General features: G+C 43.6%; 1 protein-coding gene across 1 annotated transcript in view; it reads right to left on the bottom strand.

Annotated features, from left to right (window-relative positions):
- The window catches only part of LOC308483189 (polycystin-1-like protein 2), a gene marked incomplete at its 5' end in the record, with an annotated part of 47,440 nt that extends 33,815 nt beyond the window's left edge, over positions 1-13,625 (bottom strand). Inside the window, 13 exons of the mRNA XM_081016776.1 lie at positions 877-1,018; positions 2,024-2,144; positions 2,646-2,853; positions 3,210-3,327; positions 4,632-4,681; positions 5,848-5,946; positions 7,488-7,892; positions 8,540-8,769; positions 10,204-10,351; positions 10,529-10,639; positions 10,898-11,083; positions 12,040-12,204; positions 13,322-13,625. Of these exons, the coding sequence (XP_080872902.1) occupies positions 877-1,018; positions 2,024-2,144; positions 2,646-2,853; positions 3,210-3,327; positions 4,632-4,681; positions 5,848-5,946; positions 7,488-7,892; positions 8,540-8,769; positions 10,204-10,351; positions 10,529-10,639; positions 10,898-11,083; positions 12,040-12,204; positions 13,322-13,625 (2,287 nt within the window). The remainder of the gene's footprint in view (positions 1-876; positions 1,019-2,023; positions 2,145-2,645; positions 2,854-3,209; positions 3,328-4,631; positions 4,682-5,847; positions 5,947-7,487; positions 7,893-8,539; positions 8,770-10,203; positions 10,352-10,528; positions 10,640-10,897; positions 11,084-12,039; positions 12,205-13,321) is intronic.
- Positions 13,626-20,759: the final 7,134 nt, after the last annotated feature.

Genomic DNA, 20,759 nt, shown 5'->3' with positions numbered 1-20,759 from the left:
CTCCCATTCATGTCAGCTAGCAACCATTTCAGAACCCCCAAAATGCATTACCTGGCAATGCCTAGACAACCCCTAGCAGCCATTCCAAATGTTCCCACAGGTCCGAAAAAGCCCTGAAGAGTTTGTTTCAATGCCCATTGTAGGTTTCATCCTGCAGGGCTTTGAAATAGCGGTATTTGCCATTCTTTGTGCCAGGGAGAACACTGAACTGCACATTTGTTGTTGTTGTTATAATGCTGTTAAATAATATGCTAATATTCTTGGATGTCTTGGAAACTTAAATTGGTTAAAAATGTAGCGGCTGTACTACTGGCTGGGGTTCTGTTTAGTTCTTGCATAATCCCTGTTTTAAAACGGCTGCTTTGGTTGCCGGTTCATTTCCAGGCTCAATTCAATGTATTAACAGGTTTAAGGTTAAAACCTTAAATGATTCAGGCCCTCAAAACCTGAAAGACCACTTCCTTCCCTACAGGTTGGCAGAGGAGACCTTCTTGGTTGTTCTACCACCCTCAGAAGTTCAGTGGGTAGGGCATTCGTTGTGGCGGCCCCTAAATTGTGGAACTCCCTCCCCAGACTGCTGAAGCACACCTCTTTTCTCTTGTTTTTGACACCTGAGGTGTACCCACCTTATTTCTGTGATTTCTGTGTTTTAAACTGTTTTTAACATTGTCTTTCAATTGTTTTAAACTGCCCTGGGGCCTTTGAGTGAAGGGCAGGTAATTAACAGTAATAAAAATAATACTCAGTAGTGCTTAGAGTAGCTTACAGGTAGAAACAACGCTTGATAGCATGCAGTATTAAAACTACCAGTTGGAAGCAAACAATTACTACTAAAGCCATAGTAAATGCAGATTATCCAAATTCTGGCTCTCCCACCTGTTACTTTAATTCGAAAAGCTTCTCCCTGGGTTTGCAAGAAGGAGCTGTTCAGCACCAACATTGGTGTGCCACTCTGAAGCAAAGTGAGGGAGCTTTGTGGGAAAGCATTCAAGGTACAGCTTGGTGGAAGAGGATTGGGCTGGTGAGGGGAATGAACCGCAAGGGAAAGAGAGAGAGAAAGCAGAAGAAACACGGATTAAAACATGGACTTGTGGTCACCTTTCTGCTATGTCTAGCAAAGAGACTGTTCTCAAGGTCTTCACCTAGTTCTCAAACAGCTGCGTTAATATCTCCCCTGTCCCTTTCAAAAGGATAACCAGCTTTTAATAGTCTTGCCTTCTATCTCTAAGGGTGCATCCAGACTGTGGTTGATTTCAGGTCATCTAGCCTCCTCACAGAGAAATCAAAATTTGATTTTTAAATGTTTTATTAAATAGATATCTTACCCGGGGCAGCAAACCCATCAATGATGCAGTATTTTAAAAAAATATTTATGTAAAACATTTTAAAACAACTGAAAACATGTAAAAACAAAAATCACAATAAAAACATAAAATAAATTTAAAAACAGATGTAACTATATCATGTGTCTGGATAGGCCTGCTGAAAGATAAAATTGGTCATGAAATAGCCAATGTCATCTAATCTCCCTGCAAACAAATCAAGATAAACCCTCAATAAGCAGGTTGTCTGCTGCTGGCTGTTTAGTGAACATCCTTCTGATTTGTTTGTGGGAAGGTTAAATGATGTTATGTCAAAGCAAGTGCCATCTCACACACAGGATGGATCTGTCCATTTCTGTTCTCTCAGTTTTTCATTTTTTACAGTCTTAAAATCTGTTCCCCACATTTCTGTAGCCATTTGTAGATTTCTTTGTAAATAATTCTAACGAAAATTCATTAGTGTTTCAATGCAAATTTCTTCAAACAAACACATTTTTAATGAAGTTTTGCAAGTAATTTTTCCTAATATATCGAGTTTTTGTAAACATGGTTTTGTTGGGGAACTGCATCATAACATTCAAATAAGTATATATTTTGAAAAATGCCTGTGTTTTGTTTTTCACATTGTTTCAGAAAGTGCAAATTTCATTGATTCAACTTTTGTGTGTGTACATAATTTCTGACATGGGCAACAGGCTCACCTTTCTGTGGAACGTATAATCTAAGTACCACTTGTACAGAGTAGCCTTTGAGTCTGTCCCCACGGATGCTAGGAGCGTCATGTCTTCAGTAACATTCACTGGTTTGCAGTTCATTTTGCAGCTAGGAAGAAGGCAGGACCTGCAGTTAGCAAGCTCAAGGAACAAGCTAAGGGGAGCAAACTGTGCTTGCCTACCAAACGAGCTCTGTGCTTTTGGGTGGAATGATATAATCAATGCTGTGCATCTGTGATACTCAAAACTGGGATTCTTGAACATCTTCCTGTTGAACAGATCTACTGTTGCCTAGTTGGCTTCCCCAAGCACACCCTGTCAGGGTAGCATCTTGCCATCCTTCACCCTCTCCATGCATCTAAGAAAAGAGCCTGGCTGCTGGATCAGGCCAGTGGCCCATCTAGTCCAGCATCCTGTTCTCCTGGGGGTCAGCCTGATGCCCTAATGGGAAGCCTGCAAGTAGGACCTGAGCACAATGGCACTCTAGTCATTTAAGATTCCCAGCAAGTGGAATTCAGGAGCAAACTGCCTCTGACAGCTTCTGTATGAGGCTCTCACCTGACACTGTCAGAACCTCAGAGCGCAAGGAAATAAATAAAGTGCAGCACACCTGATCTGCAGGCTCAGATCCTGCTTTGCTGTAATGTAGAGGCATTGCTCATCCTGTTTTTCTTCTTTCTCTGGGCTTTTGACTATAACTTTCATGGTCACTGCAGAGCTGGGAGGAGGTAAGCAAGCCGGTGGGATCCGGATCTCTCTTTGGTCTGTGAGGATGGAATGCTCTTGCACACATTGGTCCCATTCAGGCCAGCAGTAACCTTCAAAGGCAATTTTCAGCTGAATCATTTGAGAGAACCCAGCACCCAGTGTTGTATTTTTATATTGGACACTTTAGCCCTGTACATGCATTTTTGTACACATTGTGTGGCTGGAGAACTGCGCTGCAAAATCAGAGGTGTCAGAATGTCAAAGGGTGGCTGTGTGAATGTGTGAATTAGGTAGGTTCACCTTTAAATGTGAACTGAATCAAACGGATCTCCCAGCCCTAAACTTGGATAAACAAACCAAACACATCAGCTCACTTAGAACATGAGGACGCTTTCATATACTTTTGAATGGAGAGTTCTGGTCACAATTGTAAAGGGGAGAAGGCAGTGAAACACAACATACATACCACAAGACCAGGTGTAGGTAGAATTAGTGCTGTCATCAGGCCAGCCAAGAATGATTGTTGTGAAGAGGCTGGCATGGCGGCTGGGCTTAATGTAGATCTTGTTTTTCCCTTTGTCATCCTAAACCAGAAATGATGAAGAAAAGTAATTGTCAGAGCAGTTGCATCTTCCATGTGCAAGCAGACACAGAAAAGAGGTAACCAGAATGAACAAGGGGTTGGAGCAACTCCCCTATGAGGAAAGCCCCCACAATATCTGGGACTTTTTAGTTGGGGGGGGGGAGAGTAAAAAATGGCATGATAAACATGCACAAAATTATGCTTGGTGTGAATAAGATGGAGGATACCGTAATCTGGGGCTATCCTGTTAAACCGATTGGCATGGGATTCAGGACAGACAAAATGAAGTCCTCCTTCACTCAGCACATAGTTGAAGCATGGAATTTGCTCCCACAAGAAGTGATGGCCACCAACGTGGGTGCCTTTAAAAAAGGGGTTGGACAAGTTCCTGAAGGATAATTCTATCAGTGACTACTAGCCAAGATGGCTGTATGTTACCACCACTGTTGGAGGTAGCCTGCCTCTGAATTCCAGCTGCTGTTTGTGAGCTTTCCAGAGGCAGCTGGTTGCCCACTGTGGGAATAGGAAGCTGGGCTAGATGGTCTGATCCAGAAGGGTCTTATTCTTAGGTGTGTTATGCTTTGGGACAGGTTTTCCTTGGTTTAAGTACCTCTTGCCTCCTTGATATCTGGTGAGAACATTCCCTTTTTAAAATCTTGTCATGATATAAGCCATTATCAGTCCCACATTCCAGACAGGGAATGAAGGCTGGAAGAATGGACATTCCCAAGGCTCCACAGAGACTTCATAGACATGCAGGAATTTTTTAGGCATATATTTTCTTTTATTAACTGGTTTTGTTGGTTGGCTGGTTTTGTCTTTGATGCCACCCTAATAGTTTTGCTGAAGCACAGCCAAACATAAAACGTAGGCTTCCGTACTAACTCCACTTACTTGGGAGTAAGTCCCATTGAGTTCAGAAGGACTTGCCTCAGAGTAAGCATAGTTAGGATTGTAGCCTCAATAAATACAGTGGCTTATACCCAGCATTGGTCCTACTCCAAGTAGACCCACTGAAATTAATGGACATGACTAACTTAGGTTTATTCATGTCACTGGATCTACTCTGAATACAACTTACTTGGATACAACCCAACAACAGCGCAATCAAATGCATGCTTTCTTAGAAGTAAGTCCCACTGTGTTCAATGGGGATTACCCTCAGGCAAGAGGGCATAAGGTATCATCTTGAATAAATCCAGTGTCTTAACAAAGAAGAAAGAAAAGCCGTTCATTAATCCCTGTCAAATATTTTCAAAAGGATTTTTTCCGTTATTTTCATTCTTTCTTTTAATAGATACTCACAACTCTTTTTTCACCATTTACATTGGACTGTTCTTTGTTCTCAAGAGGATCTGTTGAACACAAAGCATAAATCAGAAGGCTTCAATAGCACCTGCAAATGCCATGCTGACCTTTTCTGTATAAATCAAGGTTATTTCTCCAGGTCTGTGTGAAAGTTACAGAGCAATTGGTAGAAATTGCTCCCCGAAGCATCACAGTGTATAAGGATTCAGTTTGTTCATGGGAAGGAGGGAGACAGATTTCATTTATCGGGGCCTCATGCTGCCTCATACTAAGCACCCAGCTATTCCATCTGGTCCCGTGTCTCCATTATATGGAATCTATGCACAGCCCAATGCAGAGGGGGAGGGGCAACCCTTTTCAACCAGTGTGTTGAGGGTGGGCCCTACCATAAGGCTTGGGGTGGAAACCTTTTCCAGCCTGATGGCTACATTACCTTGTTAGGAACCTTCTGTGGAGTCTACACACTGATGTGATGTATGTGTGTGCAAGAGACGGGGGGGAGGGGCAGAGAGAGAGAGAGAGAGAGAATGGGAACATTGGGAGTGTCAAATCAAACCAGAAGTGAAACCAGGGATGGTTCCACAGGGATATGTTACCAACTGCAGTAGTGCTTGTTTGTTTCCCTTGTCCTCTGATTACCGTACTTTTCCATGTATAAGACTAGGGATTTTTTTACTTTAAATTAAGGTTAAAAATCTGGGGGCGTCTTATACACGGATAGTGCATATGCTCATTTTCTAAATTTGGGGTCCCCAAAAATAGGGGGTGTCTTATACACGGGGGCGTCTTATACACGGAAAAATACAGTATGTACAGTGGTACCTCGGTTTAAGGACAGTCTGGTTTAAGAACAATTTGGTTTACAAACTCCGCAAAACCGAAAATAGCATCTTGGTTTGAGAACTTTACCTCAGTATAAGAATGGAATCCGAACAGTGGAAGGGCACAGGCAGTGGGAGGCCTTATTAGGAAAAGCGCCCCTCGATTTAAGAATGGTTTTGGTTTAAGAAGTCTGTGGTGCCCTCTCATCAAAAGGATACCAAATCCTATAATGCTGTTCTTGTAACTTCTTACCACTTGGAAGTGGGAAGCACACAACAGTATGAATAAAATGCAAAGGAAAAGAAGACAGAAGTATACCGTAATTTAAAAAGTATGATTGCTCTTCATTTTATGAAGTCATCATTTGGCATAATCAAGAGCCTGCTATTACCTTCTTCGTGAGAACTGTTAGATGAGACGATTACAGTTCCTGCATCAGTGCTCATGTTCGAGAAAGCATTAATAGCAAAGACTTTGACCTGGAAGGTACCTGGAAAGAAGACACGGGAAAAGGTAAATAAGGGCGAATAAGAAGCTGGGAACCAAAGATCCACAGAGCCAGGCAGATTAAGGGGTGAAACTTGTTAGGGCAGGTGCAAAGTCTATTGGTGCCAATCAGGGAAGTGTACCACCTTGTAAAAAGGGGGTGGGAACATGGATTCATGTGGCTTGATGGACAAAAAATGGAGCCAAAAATATTAGTACAAGACAAGTCCCTTTCACCCATGATTTTATAGCACTTTGAGTGAACAAGGTGCTTTAATTTATGTGATATCTATATCTGTTATTTATGAATGTATCAGCGTAGTCCTCTTGGCAATGCACAACAATTTAGTAAAAAAAAAAAAAAAGAATTAAAACACAAATCAAATATCCCAGTCCTTGGAACAGTGAAGCAAGGCGGGGGGGGGGGGCTATACATCAGCGGTAGAGCATCTGCTTTGCAAGCTGAGGGCTCCAATTTCAATCCCTGGCATCTCTGGGTAGGGCTGGGGAGACAATCCTGTGCTAGAAGGACCAGTGGTCTGACTCATTATAAGGCAGCTCCCTATGCAACATCTGGAGGGCCACAGGTTCTCCATTCATAAGATTGGCCTTTGGTCTCATCCAGCTGGGTTCTTCTTATCTTCCAGCCCAAATACTGGTCATCTGACCAGTCTCAGGGCCAACCTCAGTTTTTGGGGTCCCCTTGTGCCAGATGCCCCCAGTAGGTCCAGTCCTCCTCCTTGCTGTTGCTCACTTGCTGTGATGGCCTGGGATTCGGACTCGGATGCTGAACCTGAGGGATCCCAGCCTGCACAGGATTCCCCACCTCCAGAACCAGCTGAGCCAGGGCTGGGGCTTGAGCCTGAAGGGTCCTCACCTGTGCTGGATCCTCAGGTGCAGCTGAGTCTGCTCTGGCTCCTGAGGTGATGGAGGACCCACTGCCTGCAGGTGCTCCACTCTCAGCCCCATCAGAGGAAGCTGAGGTTGCCTCTGGGTCTGGTAACCCTCCAGCCTCTTCTGAGCTGCAGAGGCTCAGGGCAGAGAGGCGGAGGGAACTAAGTTCCCGCAGGAGGAGTGCTCGCCTCCAGGCCAAGAGAGGCGAGTCACCAGAGGATCGGGGCCGCCCTATGCCTCGGGGCAGATAAAAGCCAGCCAGCCCCAGTCCCAAGGAGGAGCAGCATTGTGGGAGCAGCATTGTTGGTTGCTAGTTCCTGCCCGAACCCTGTCCTGCTTTCCTGCCTGACCCGCCCTGGCTCCCTGCCCTGCACCCAGCTTCAGCTACTATGGATTGCCTCCACTTTTCATCTTTGCCCATGGACCGGACTTGGACCTCGCCTCTCGGGTAACCCATGGGACCAGTACACTTGCTTTCCTTCGGCCACACAGAGGGAAAGGGGATGGGAGCTCCACCTTCTCACCCCCATGTGGTGTATGTATGGTACACTGCAAATTCCCCCTTCCCTTCTCTTTCTCTCTCATTTTTCATACTTTTAAAAGAAGACTCATCTAGCTCAGTTACATGTTTGTGCTTTTGTGTGGAAGTACCTTCAGACTTCACTGGGATTCTGTAGGTCTCGGCTTCTCCTTCGGTGAAGTCCTTCAAGTGGGAAAATGTCTCATTCAGCCCGGTCACCTCAAACCTCAGTTTCTCAGGAGACCCATGATGTACAGAGACTTTTATCTCCAGATCTTCTCCTAAAACCACAGAGTGGGAGCTTAATATGGCCTGAAGACCAGAGATTGCTTCGACTAAATGAACCGTCAGGATTTCTGAAACGTCTGCTTCTGTGGTGTTGCTGGACGCAATTATTTCAAGATGATGTACGCCAGGACCAATCAGCCGTTGGGATGCGCCATCCAGGGTGAGATTGTGAGGAACAATTCCTTCCTTCACCCTGGACTCCATCAGCGTTTTGTTATCAGCCAGCACGGTATAGGTCACTCCACTACCTGAAAAGGAAAAATGGTTTCCAAAATGTGGTGTAAATTATATCTCGTTTCGCATCCTTTTGCAAAACATTTAAAACATTTATTTTATGTACTAAATATTGTATCAGTTTATTTACCGTAATGCTATAGCAATGTGGTTTATTTACTTATTTGGCACCATCCGTGTGCATGGCATTACAAAAGAATCAAATATAAAAATAATAAAACCGATTAAAAAGAAAGCAGAGGCAGATGTCAAACACAGCAGCACTGAAACAAGCAAAAAAACAATCCATCAAATTTACAGTTTTAAATGACAGAAATCAGCTACAACATGCCTTTGGGAATAAAACTGTTTTCAACACCTGTCTAAAATGGGAAGTCAATGGACATTACGTGGTTGGAGAACATTTCAAAATTTGGAAAAGTGTTAATTTCAAAGAAAGACCGTGCTTTGGGACGTGTATGGTTTAAGAAAGTCTGAATTACATGGATTTGCCTTCAAATGCAAATTGAATTGAATTTTTCCCTAAGCACGAAAGGTGTTTTGTTTCTTAAAAAGGACAATTCCAGCAGAAGTCTCTCCTATGTGCTCTGAAAGTACATTGTTCAAACTACTATTGATCTGCAAAAGAATATATAAACAAAAACGAAGTGATGGCTCTGACCTCCATTAAGTTCCACCTGAATCCATAACACTTCTTCATAAAGAGTCCTGCAATGCGAAGTGTTCCCTACTTCATATTTGCTGAAGCACCCGGTCACCAAAAGCTCATCCATTTTGTCTTGCACGGTGATCAGTTTCTGAGCTGTGACGTGCCACTCACTGGTTGTGCACTCTACAAAGATGGTGAATTCGCCAGGAGATGTGAAGCGATGGGTCACATTGCTAGACAGGCTTGAGGTGCAAAATGGAACACGTTAGAAGCAGAAAAAGCCAAACCTGCAACAAAATGTTGCAGCACGAGTGCGCCTGTTTAGGATTTTAGTCAACCAACAACCACACCCTGTTCCAGGATAATCCATTCCATTCTCCAACAATGCTCATATGTGCATTTTTCAAGTTAAAATTGCATCATTTTTGCAGCATTTAAAGCATTCATTTCATTCTTTTGCTGTGGCATTGGGAAGCCTTTCTCTCTCTTCTACCTAGAAAAAGTGTGTTTCAGTCTGAGAGCCAGGGGACAACCATTGACCCTCAGTCCACTTTCAGGTGGGCCTCAGCACTGCAGCCTGCCCACTCTGTCCTGCTTGTGCCTTTGGGCTGAACTGATTCCAGCACCACACCTGGCACAAGCAGAATGCAGGCCAGGGCCGTCTTACCCATAGGCGCTAGGGGTGCGGGGCACCCGGGCACCAGGCTCTCAGGGGCACCAGGCCCGAGAGTCCGGGGCCCGAGAGTCCGGGGCCCGAGAGTTGAGTCTGGGGAAGAGCCCGCCCGTCGGTTGGAGTGCCGCAGCAGGCTCTTCTGCGGGCAGCAAGTTTGGAGGCGACCGAGCCAGTGAGATGCTGAGGCGGCTGGCCGGCTCCACCCTCCTGCGCACCTGGGACTGTGCAACCTGGGGGGGGGGGCACCAGGCGGATATTTGCACCCCAGGGCCGCATATGCTTAAGACAGCCCCGCATATGCTTAAGACAGCCCTGATGCAGGCATATGTGGGAGCCCCTTAGAGACATGAGATATAGCATGCTGTAGCACACAGAGCTAGAGGGGAATGAAAGAGAGGAAATGGATGGCAGACAAGCAGAGAAGCCTGAGAAGTGTGAGAGAAGAAAAGGGAAGCGTGGGAAGGAGGGAGGTGAATGGGTCAGGCAGACCAAGGCAGAGGAAAAGGAGAGCTGTTTGGATTTGCTACTGCACCTTCTCCCCTCCACTTCACACTCACACCCCAGTCATCCTTCTTTCCAGCCCCTTCACTTTATACCCTTCTGATGTTCCAGGGGCTGCATGCTGGTGGTGGGCATGGCCAGAAGGAAATGTGGGCGGAGCAATGGAAGGGACTCTTACTTTGTACAGGAGGCTACATTACAGCCATGCAAAAGCATGTCTCGACAAACATACAACATTCCAATTGCATCCGGGCAAGGAAGATGAGGTCTGACAGCTCAAAGACACATCCCAGTCAGAGGTAAGGTCTGGGGTGATGGGGAGAGTCTCGAGAACCAGCTGGGTAATCCTTAAGGGATTCAGTCCCCAAGCGTGAGGTTCTGCTCTCCTGATTTGGGGCATCACTGACAACTTGAAAGGTGTCTTCAATCATCACCATCATCAAATAAGAAAGCAACAAAACCTTCACTTCCTCATCGCCTGGCTGCAAAAACGTAGACTTACGTTGGAGGGTAGTATGGATCAATAGTGTTTCCGTCTCCGGTGCTAATGATGCAGGAGAGATTGCCAGAATAAGGAGAGAGTAGCCACTTCACTGATATGGTGATGTTTTCAAAGATAAAGCTTTCCTCCGTCACAGCCAGTCGCAAGCCTGTAAAATAGTGCACAGAATAATAGCACCTCTCTGCATCCTTGGAGAGGTCATGTGGGTAAAATTGCCTTGTACCGAATCAGGCTGCACTGGTCCATCTAGGTGCAAGCTGGTCACTGGGAGATGCTTCCCAACCTGCTGATGGTACCTGTGGGTGGAGAAAGTTCTGCTGCTTACCTTCCATGCAGTGGTATTGAACCGACAGGTAGCTTCCCAAACTTGGACAAGGATCTCCAAAGAAGGTCCCATCAGCTGCCACCTGGCATGCTTGGAGTCCATGGCACTGCCCTGCAAGGTTTGATGCAGTAGCATGTCATTCTCACTAATATAATGATGTTCAATGTACACTTTACCACAATGTATGCATTTTATATGCATTACTTGGCCAGAGAACAGGATTGCAAAACTTGGAGAACTGTGGATTTTGAAGGTTGGCTGCGTTTCACTTAGCGCCTTGCTATGCCACATAGATTTGCCTTTAAATGCACACTGAATCAATTTTCTCCCCCATCTGTGTTCAAAACACTGAAGTCACCTAAGCCTTACCTGCAACTTCATCCTTTACACTTATCCAGCTACATTCCTCTTCGACATCAAACTGTAGGGGAGTCTCTAGCACACAGAAGTGAGGTGTTTTCCGTCCATAAAAGCTTTCTCCAATCTGAATTACTTCTCCTGAGCCACACTGCACTGTGGCATTGAAGTTGTCGCAGGCAATGCTGTGGCCTGATTCTGTGCACACGCATACAAGAAACACCATGAGTGTGTGGCATTGTTGGCTAAAGACACAGCCCACTTAAAAGCAAGTATACGTAAGGCCATCACCATTAAAACAAACACACATAGAACCATCATCATTAAAAACAAAGATAGTTTTAAAATAGTGATCTGTGGGATTGTGGAAATTTAAACGGGTTTAAAGCTGACCATTTTAAAAAATGCGTTCAATCCTGGAGAAAAGCACGCTAGCATTATTTTTCCTCTTAACCCTTCCCTGCCCCAGATGACGAATCCCATGCCTTTACTTTTCCCAAAAAGTTGAGTGGGAATTTCATAGAGTTGAGAGCACTTCCAGAATGATCCTCTAGGTGGCATGAATAAGATTCAGAAAAGAAGCAGGAGAGAAAATTCTAGCAACCACGAGTGAGACCTGCAACAAGATGTTGCAGTGTAAAATGCAACAAACCTTTTGCAGGATGTCTCATCCCACATCCCCTGCAGCCCCTGATTTGGGTGAGGGGTTCTTCAGAAATCATTCAAGTGGCCACTGACCAAGCTTACTGAATGGGACTCCATCCTTCTTTTGTGCTTCTCCAAGCCCACAGGGTCACCTGAGCATGCTGAAACGGGCCTGATTTGGCCCATTACTGCTGACACTCCCCACTTGAGTTTATTATTGGTGGAAATGAGAGCATGGTATTGTGCACACACTGAAACTGCTAATAAACATATTTCAGGGAATAGCATCAATCAAGCGAGCTATAAATATACATTCTCAAATGCATGGGTTAGGTTGCATTACACAGGACAGCCTTCTATTTTAAGTGTCCTATGTTGCACCTATAATTATAAATAAGCATATGTGTTTTGCTGCAGATCTGTGTTCTGTGCAAATCTTATTTTTTAACTCTTTTGGGGTGATGTGTGGTACAAGTAGTTACCCTTAAGTTCAGTTCAGGACCTCTTACCAAACTCGCAAATAAAGTCAAACTCCTGGCTGCAGTTCTCTGTTATACCCCAGTCATAGCCGCCGTTTTTCAGGATATAGCCACATGACGATGAGAGAACGGAAGGCAGTTCTTGGTGCCACTTGCTGTAGGTGATATTCGAGGTATCGAGCCAAACCATGGACCCTGCGTGGAAGGAAGCTGCATCGTGAGTGTACATGCCTCTCCTACTTAAACAACTGGGATGAGTGAACCTATCAATTTATGTTTCTTTCAGTTGCTCCTTTTTCCAGTCCTGAATTCAGTTTAGCACATTTCTGCACGAGTTTGCAATTTTTAAAAAATCACAAAAAATTGTCAGCATTTTAGTGCATTTTTCCTAGCGAGCAATTTTCCTCAATATAATGCATTTTTTTATGTTATCTTCACTGTTATATGCATTTTCTGAGGGGTTTTCTTTTCTTTTCAATTTTAAAATTCAACCATTAAAACCAGAAACTTATCTGAAGAAAAGATGAAAGTGGAAATATCCAGTATTCTGCATTTTCCATTAGTTAGATATTGATTGTGGGAGGTGGTCACATTTTTGCATATCTTATGGGTTCAGCTCATATAGGACTATGTCGCCGGGACTCAGCTGGCTAATATTTCATCAGTAGTACAGTGAAAAAAATCTTAGCATAATTTAATCCACTGACATCCAGCATGCTTGTTTATTACATTTTTACTCTACCTTTCTTCCAAGGATCTCAAGATAGCAACATAACAATCTCCTCAGCCCTTATTTTATCCTCAAAACAAACCTGTGAGGAAGGCTAGGCTGAAAGAGTGTGACTGGCTGCCCCAAGGCAACCCAACAAGCTTCATGGCTGAACAGAGATAGGAACCAGAGTCTCCACAGTCTTGGTCTGGTACACTAACCAAGGTGTAGCCAACCATGGTGCTCTCTAAATCATAAAAATCATAGAGTTGGAAGGGACCCCAAGGGTCATCTAGTCCAACCCCCTGCAGCATGGCCAATGGCCAAGGGTCATGGGAGTGTAGTCAGCAACATCTGGAGGATTCCAGATTGGCTACCCCTGTTCTAAACTCTGAACCGGGAGTGAGACACCTATGGCCCTGAATATGCTGTCAGACTCCAAATCCCATCAGTCCCAGCCAGCATGGCCAATAGTTAGGGATTATGGAAGTTATAGTCCAACAACATATTTAGGACCACAGGTTCCCCACCCCTGCACCGCACTATGCTAACATGTCCCCCCCGCTCAACATTTCACAAAACAGGGATTCTATTTTTCCCTACCTTCAGTAGTTTCATTGGAGGAAGAACTGTAGGTTATGCCGATCCACCATTCGTTGTCCTCAGAGATGTGCTCCTGCAGAAACATCTGGGTTTCTTCATTTTCAATAAAGACCAGGTGGCCCCCTCCTCTCTCACACCAGCTCTGGGCACTCGTGAAAGTGCGCTGGAGCCTCACAAACTCATAGCATGAGCTATTGAAAGCCACTTGGTATTTTGAACATGGTATACCCTCCACAAGGGAGAAATCCTCTGCAGTAGAACTGACGGCAAGAGGGATGATGAGGCTTATGATGAGGAGCTTCATGTTTGATTCAGCAGCTTACCAAGTCCTGTTTTGGGACCGATGCAGCCCACCACTCTTTTTGACCTTTTCTGCAGATATTTGGGGTGTCATTCTACTCTGGCATATGCTCTTCTCACCTCAACCTTCCCTTCCCTGGACAATACTAGCAATGGCTCTGCGGAATAGCTTGCTCCCAGTAAACAAAGGTTATTGCACAGGGGGAAACGTTTTTTTCTTAATGCCAAGATGTGCCAATGGATATGAGACAGGCCATTGTACAATTGTTCAAATAAAGGCGGTATACACAGTGGGCTTTAATTTATAGCCTTTCATGTGAGTAGAGAAGATTACTTTGATATACACACCCACTGGACATATGGCAACCAAAGATAAAGGACCCTGTAAAAGAAGCTATTGTACCTTAGCAGCTGGGCATTCAACCTCAAAATAACCATTTAGAAACTCAGAAAGCTGGTGCACTGTAATAATCAGACAGAAATTCTGTATCTGCAATGAAACATTGGAGTTGTGTTTTTCCATTCAGTATGTGAACCAGGATGCACTAGAGAAGGGTGCATCCATCCATGTTGGTTTCCTGTTGTTTTTTTCTCAATTAATATCAGTTTTCCACATTTCCACATTGGTTTACAATTTTATTTATTTTGAAGACCTCATGAAAATTCATCAGCATTTCAGTGCGAATTTCTCATGAAATACACATTTTTATATGCAATTTTGCCTAATATTTTCCATGATATTTTCACTATCAATGCTTATGCACACTTCACCCCAGTATATGCATTTTTGTTTTATTTTATAATATTTTTATTGGTTTTTACACATATTTTCCATATGTGTCATTCTTTTAAACATCATTTCAAAATCTTTGGCTATCACAGCCTAAGATTTCCCAGAAGTCCTTAACTTTCTTACATTCCCACCACATATGGTAAAAAGTACCCTACTTTTCTTTACACAGTATATGCATTTTTGTACATATTACCTGGGTGAAGACCTGCACAGAAAAATTCAGAGAAGTGTGGGTTTTGAGAGACGGCTGCAATAAGCTTATTCTGCAGGCTTTGCTTGATGGACTGGGGGAAAGACAATTTTTTCCCCTGATCCCAGTTATAAATGTGGTAGAGATGTATTGGCCAGTGCCCATGAAATTACCAGCACCAGTGAGGAACTAGACAGTCCATCAAACGCATAAGGAGAGGGATAAAATTCAGTTGTCAACCCAACATTCAACTTGTGTATGTGTGGGTTTTTTGTTTTTTTATATATATAAAAAACTTTGCTTTTGATTACCAATAAGATTATTTTCAAAAGATGGACTCACACTGAGACAGGAAATGTATCATGCTATATGGCTTTCAGCCTCTGACATACTGGTACTGGCAAGTACTGGTATTTACAATAAATACTCTGACCTTGCCTTGATAACTAGCCTAGTGGTTGTTATGCTTTTTACCAGACCTGTCATCCTAACAGAACATGCTTCTGTGATGCTAAGCTCTCATAATGTCTTTATAGCTGTGATGCTCCTAACCAGTTTCGCAGCTGGCAACTTAGGTGGGACTGCTAAATGCTTGATCAGCCTTCTGTGATTATCGTAATGCAATGTCTGCTGAGGGATGGAATCAAGGCCTGCTGCACAGACACCCCAGAGTCTAACTCTGCAGAAGCCTAAATCTACCCTAATTGAGCTTGCATGGGTACATCTAGCATGGGTCATGCTTCCCTTCATTTCTCTAGCTTTCCAAAATTTAGAATATATGATCACTGGAGCACCAAAAATTAGGGAAGAGGCAGGATGGTGGCCATTAGTCAGCGCTGCCATTTTTTTGGTGGCAAATCTTATTTTCTTCTCAGAATATCCTGGAATGACAAAATGTCCAAGATATTCTGGAAAAATAAAATGATGGCTCCTGGGAGTCAGCAACTAAAAGAAGCTTTCCATACCCAAAGGATTCATAACTGAGATCCTTTTTTTCATATTACATATGTCTATCCTTTCAAGAAATCACCCCCTTTGATATGCAACGGTGTGAGTTGACTCTTACACAGAACGAGCATTTTTTCAGGACGTAACACCTGCTGATCTGAAATCATTTACTCCAAATAGTCCCAAAGAAATTGTCCCAGGATGGTGCCTCATTCCCCACAAGTTCTTATTATACTTTACAGCCTCTTGGCTCATGGTATAGACTGCCCTCAATGGAAGGACTGTCTCACGCCACCCCATTCCAGCCAGCTCAAAAGGGCATAAGAGGACAAAGGGACTTTAAGGTAAAGCATTATATTGTAAGTCACATCACAGTACACAGACATGCATTGTTTAGCTGGTGGACTCCTGGTATGTTTTTCATTATGTTCCCTTAGCCAGAAGGGGCCATAGCTCAGTGGCAGAACACACGCTTTGCATACATAAATGTTTTGTGTCAGCTCCTGGTGTATCATGTAGGTTGTGAAAAACACAAAGGAGAAACACTCCTGGTCTGAGATGTCAAGGAAGAAGTCCTGGACAGACTCTGTTTAAGGCAGCTTCATATGTTCCATATGTTGCTGGAGGCAGGCAAATGTTGTCTCCATCTTCAAAATGGGGGGAAAGAAGACCCAGGTAACTACCGACTGGCCAGCTTGATGCTGATACCAGAAAAGGTCTAGAACAGCTAATTAAACAATTGGTGTGTGAGCACTTAGAAAAGGATTTTGTGATTACTAAGACCCAGAATGGGTTTCTCAAAAACAAGTTGTGGCAGACAAATCTCATTTCTTTGACAGAGTTACTAGCTTGATGGATCAGGGGGATGCTGTAGGCATAGTGTATCTTGATTTCAGTATGGCTTTTGACAAAATCCCTCATGATAGTATTGCTGAGAAGCTGGTAAAATGTGGGCTGGACAAGATAACTGTTAGGTGGATTTGTAGCTGTTTGACTGGCCGAACCCAAAGAGTGCTCATTAATGGATGCTCATAATCCTGGAAAAAAGTGGCAAGTGGGATGCCACAGGGTTCTGTCCTGGACTTGTTGTTATTCAACATCTTTATAAATGACTTGGGTGAAGGAATTGAGGGGATGTTAATCAATCTGACACCAAACTGGGAGGGGTAGCTAATGCTGCAGAAGACAGAATCAGGATTCAAGATGACCTTAACAAATTGGAGAACTGGGCCAAAACTAACAAAATGAATTTCAGTATGGACAAATGTAAGGTTTTACATTTAGGCAGGAATAACCAGCTGCATTAAATATAAGATGGTAGACACCTGGCTTGCCACTAGGACATGTGAAAAGGATCTGTGGTCTTCGTAGACTACAAGGTTAACAGCAGCTAATTCTATTCTAGGCTGCATCAACAAATGTATAGTATCCAGGACAAAGGGAAGTAATAGTTCTGCTCTATTCTGCCTTGGTCAGAACCCACATGTAGTACTATGTCTAGTTCTGCTCTCCACAGTTTAAGAAGGACATTAACAAGCTGGAACATGTGCAGAAGAGGGTGACCAAGATGATCAACAGTCTGAAAACAAACCCTTATGGGGGAGTTGGGTATCTTTAGCTTGGTAAAGGGAGTTGGGTATGTTTAGCTTGGTAAAGAGGAGACTGAGAGGAAATATGATAGCCGCCTTCAGATATCTAAAGGGCTGTCACATAGAGGATTGAGCAAGCTTGTTTTCTCCTGCTCTGGAGGATAGGACCTGAACCAATGGATACAAGTTACAAGGAAGGAGATGCCAATGAAACATCAGAAAGTACTTTCTGGTGGTAAGAGCTGTTTGACAGTGGAATGGACTCCCTTGGAAGGTGGTGGACACTCCTTCATTGGAGGTTTTTAAAAAGAGGTTGGATGGCCATCTGTCATGGATGCTTTAGTTGAGATTACTGCATTGCAGGTGTTTGGGCTAGATGACCTTCAGGGTTGCTTCCAACTCTACAATTTTATGATTCTGTTATTCTACTAACCATTAGCCACACCATCCCTGAACGTTGGGCATGTTGGCAGAGGCCGATGAGAGTTGTTGCTCTTGTTTTTCTTGTAGGAGAACAGTCATAGCTCAGTGGTTGAGCTCAGTGGTTGAGCCTTGCAGGTAAAACTCCCCTGCAGTGCTAGTGTTGACAGTTCAGAGCTAGAAAACCCAACTTGATATAAGGCAGCTTCCTATATCCCTCTATGCAAAAGTGGGCAATATTTGTGGTTCCCCATGCCCCCAGATGATGTTTAGTTACAACTCCCACCATCCTTTACCATTGGGCATGTTGACTTGGGCTGATGGGAGTTGAAGTTGAACAATAGAAGGAATGCACCACTTTGGCTATTCCTGCTGGAGGGGAAGGACTGTGACTCAGTGAGAGAGCACCTGCTTTACAAAGAAAAGGTCCCAGGTTCACTCTCCAGCATCTCCAGACAGGACTGGAAATGTCCTGTCTGAAACCCAAAGAACCACTGTTATTCATTGTAGACAATAGTGAGCTAAATGATCCAATGGACTGACTCACTATAAGGCAGCTTTCCATGTTAGCTAACCAAAAGGAAACTAGGTTAATCCATCCGCCTAAGGAGAGGATCAGAAAAGGTACAGACAGCCAAGGAGACTGATAGTAGCAGTTTTCATTTTTGCACGTTCCCATTCACCCAAATGTCCTCCTTGCCCTCCACTTCCAAGGCACCGTGCTGAAACGTGTCCCCTTTTTCTGGCAAAGAGATTTTCTTGATTCCTCAAAGCTCATTTCACAATATACATTCTTCTGTATTGTATAAGCTGAGTCAGCTGCTCCAGCTAGTGCTGTCACAAGGTTATTGAGGTGTTTATCCTAATTGGTAAGATGTAATAAACCTTCCCTTGATAAGCTATCTTGATTGGGTACAAAAACCAACACATTCTCAGTACACGCACCCAAAGTTAGCAACGGTAGGTTAGGCTGGGAGACTGTGACTGACCTGAGCCCACCTAGTGAACTTCGTGGCTGAGTGGTTTTCCAGCTCTAGACCAGGCATGGCCCAAGTCCGTTTTGGGGGCCTAATCCGGCCCACCAGTCAGTTAAATCCATCCCCTGGGGATGGATTTAACTGGGGTAAAAAACCTCAACAACTATTTCCTGGTGTAAAAAACCTCAACAACTTAAATCCCAAAAAAAGGTCAACAGCTTTGGTTGGCCCTTTGGTCAGCCCTCACGGTCCTTCATCAAATCTGGCCCTCTTTTGAAAAAAGTTTGGACACCACTGTCCTAGACACATACCCTCAAAGTGTGGCAAATAAATAAATAAATAAATGCTGCTTAGCTGTCTATTGAAAGATTCAAGAGCTTCATAAATATACGATTTGTTTACTAAAGAGCTGTTCTTGTGACACTTGTGGGTGGAATGAGTACATGCTTGGAGAGCAGAGTGGCTGCAACTAGGGTTTCACATGGGTTTGTTTGAAGGTTTGAAGAAAGCCTATGTGTGTACAAGCATTCCACTCTGGAAGGCAGGATGGCCCTGAATACCATTTGTTCAGCATCACACATGGGGAGAGTTGCATTCAGGTCCTGCTTGCGGGTTCCCCATAGCATCTGCTTGGCCCCTGTGAGAAAAAGATGCTGGACTAGATGAGTCTTTGGCCTGGTTCTGCAGGGGTCTTCTGATGTTCTTAAGCGGACGCACAGAAACCTCTCAGCAAAATCAGGAAACTTGGATCAGCCCTCAGCTATTAAATACACTTTTACTTTATTGCCAACAGGTATCACGCCCGCAAGGCAATCTCTAACAATGATAATGGTTAGACCTTGCATCTCCTGGCACAAGGAGATAACAACTCCCAATCAATTCAGTGAATATATTGCTATGTTCTGAACTTACCAATTTTGCTGTTGCATCTGCTGGCTCATAACACACTGCCCAGGCTGATTCATATATGTATCAAGCTTGCTAATACTTTTATTTACAGACCCTGCTTTTACTACAGAATTATGCAGTTTTAAGTGCACTTGATAAGAGAGCCACGTTTAAAACAGTTAAGTCTCCTCTGCTCCATACAGCAACAGAGATAAATGGCAGGTTCAAAGGTAGCTAGCTGTTACCTGTTGTTATTCAACTGCTGTTGACTATGATAAATAGAAGAAGAAATGAACGAGTAAGACCTGCAGTAAAATGTTGCAGTGTTGAGTACTCCTGCTCAGATTTCCAAACAGGATACTCCATTTTCCATTCCATCATCCGACCACCAGTGTTTTGCACTGGAGAAGGCTGTGCACCTTTGGCACCCAAACAGTTTTCCAGCTTTCCATTTCTTTGCCATGCACTGGATATGCTTTTGGGATTAGGCTGTTATAGACACTGACTGGTCCTGATAGCTCCACTTTGAAATATGCAATGGATAGCTTAATGCTGGAGCACAAACATGGCACGCAAAATGTCCCAGGTTCATTGCTTGTTTGGTTTGATTATGTCTACTGTACTCTGCTTTTCAAATCAATTTCCAAAAGCAACTTCCATCAAAAACCAAAATATAACAATAAAATACTGCATAGAAATAAAAAAAAGACGTACAGCTGTACTAAATTCCAGCAACCCCTGCCCCTGCCCCTGGAATAAAAATATATTCGAACACCATATAAAATTGGGAAGAAAGAGAAAGTCTGTCAGCTTCCCATGGAGAGAATTCTATAACTTGTGAAAGCCTAAATAGTGTTTTGTTTATATTGGAGAGGCTGATGCTGTGAGTGTATCTTACATATTGATTAATTGCCACAGATTATGGGGGGGGGGGTTAAAAGCAGGAGGACAACACAGAAAGTGCAGAAATGCAACAGACTAACAGTAAATTTGCCTGGATTCTCTATAAAAGGCAGAGATGCTCCCACTTGTTCATTTTCCACAGTAATGTATCTTCCTAGCCTTGGCTTTACAGCCCAAGGATAAGATCAGCATTAGGGCTCCTGTGGTTTTCTCATAATATGTGGCTCTGCCCTTCAACAACCTAGGAACAAATTTTGCAGATCTAAAATATTCCTGGACCTAGTTTCAAACTTATGCAGCAAGAGCCTTATTCAGTAAAAACTGCCATTTAGTTCTAGCAGACGCATATGTTAATTGCTTAATTGGTTATTAAGAGAGATTTAAACACATTCTGGGACAGCGGTGAATAAGCTTCTGATTTTCTAAGTCT

This window comes from Podarcis pityusensis, assembly GCF_964106645.2.
Source record: "Podarcis pityusensis genome assembly, chromosome: 8".
In the NCBI taxonomy this organism is placed as follows: domain Eukaryota; kingdom Metazoa; phylum Chordata; class Lepidosauria; order Squamata; family Lacertidae; genus Podarcis; species Podarcis pityusensis.
Note: the sequence above shows the minus strand (reverse complement) of the source record. Positions and strands in the feature narration are given on the sequence as shown.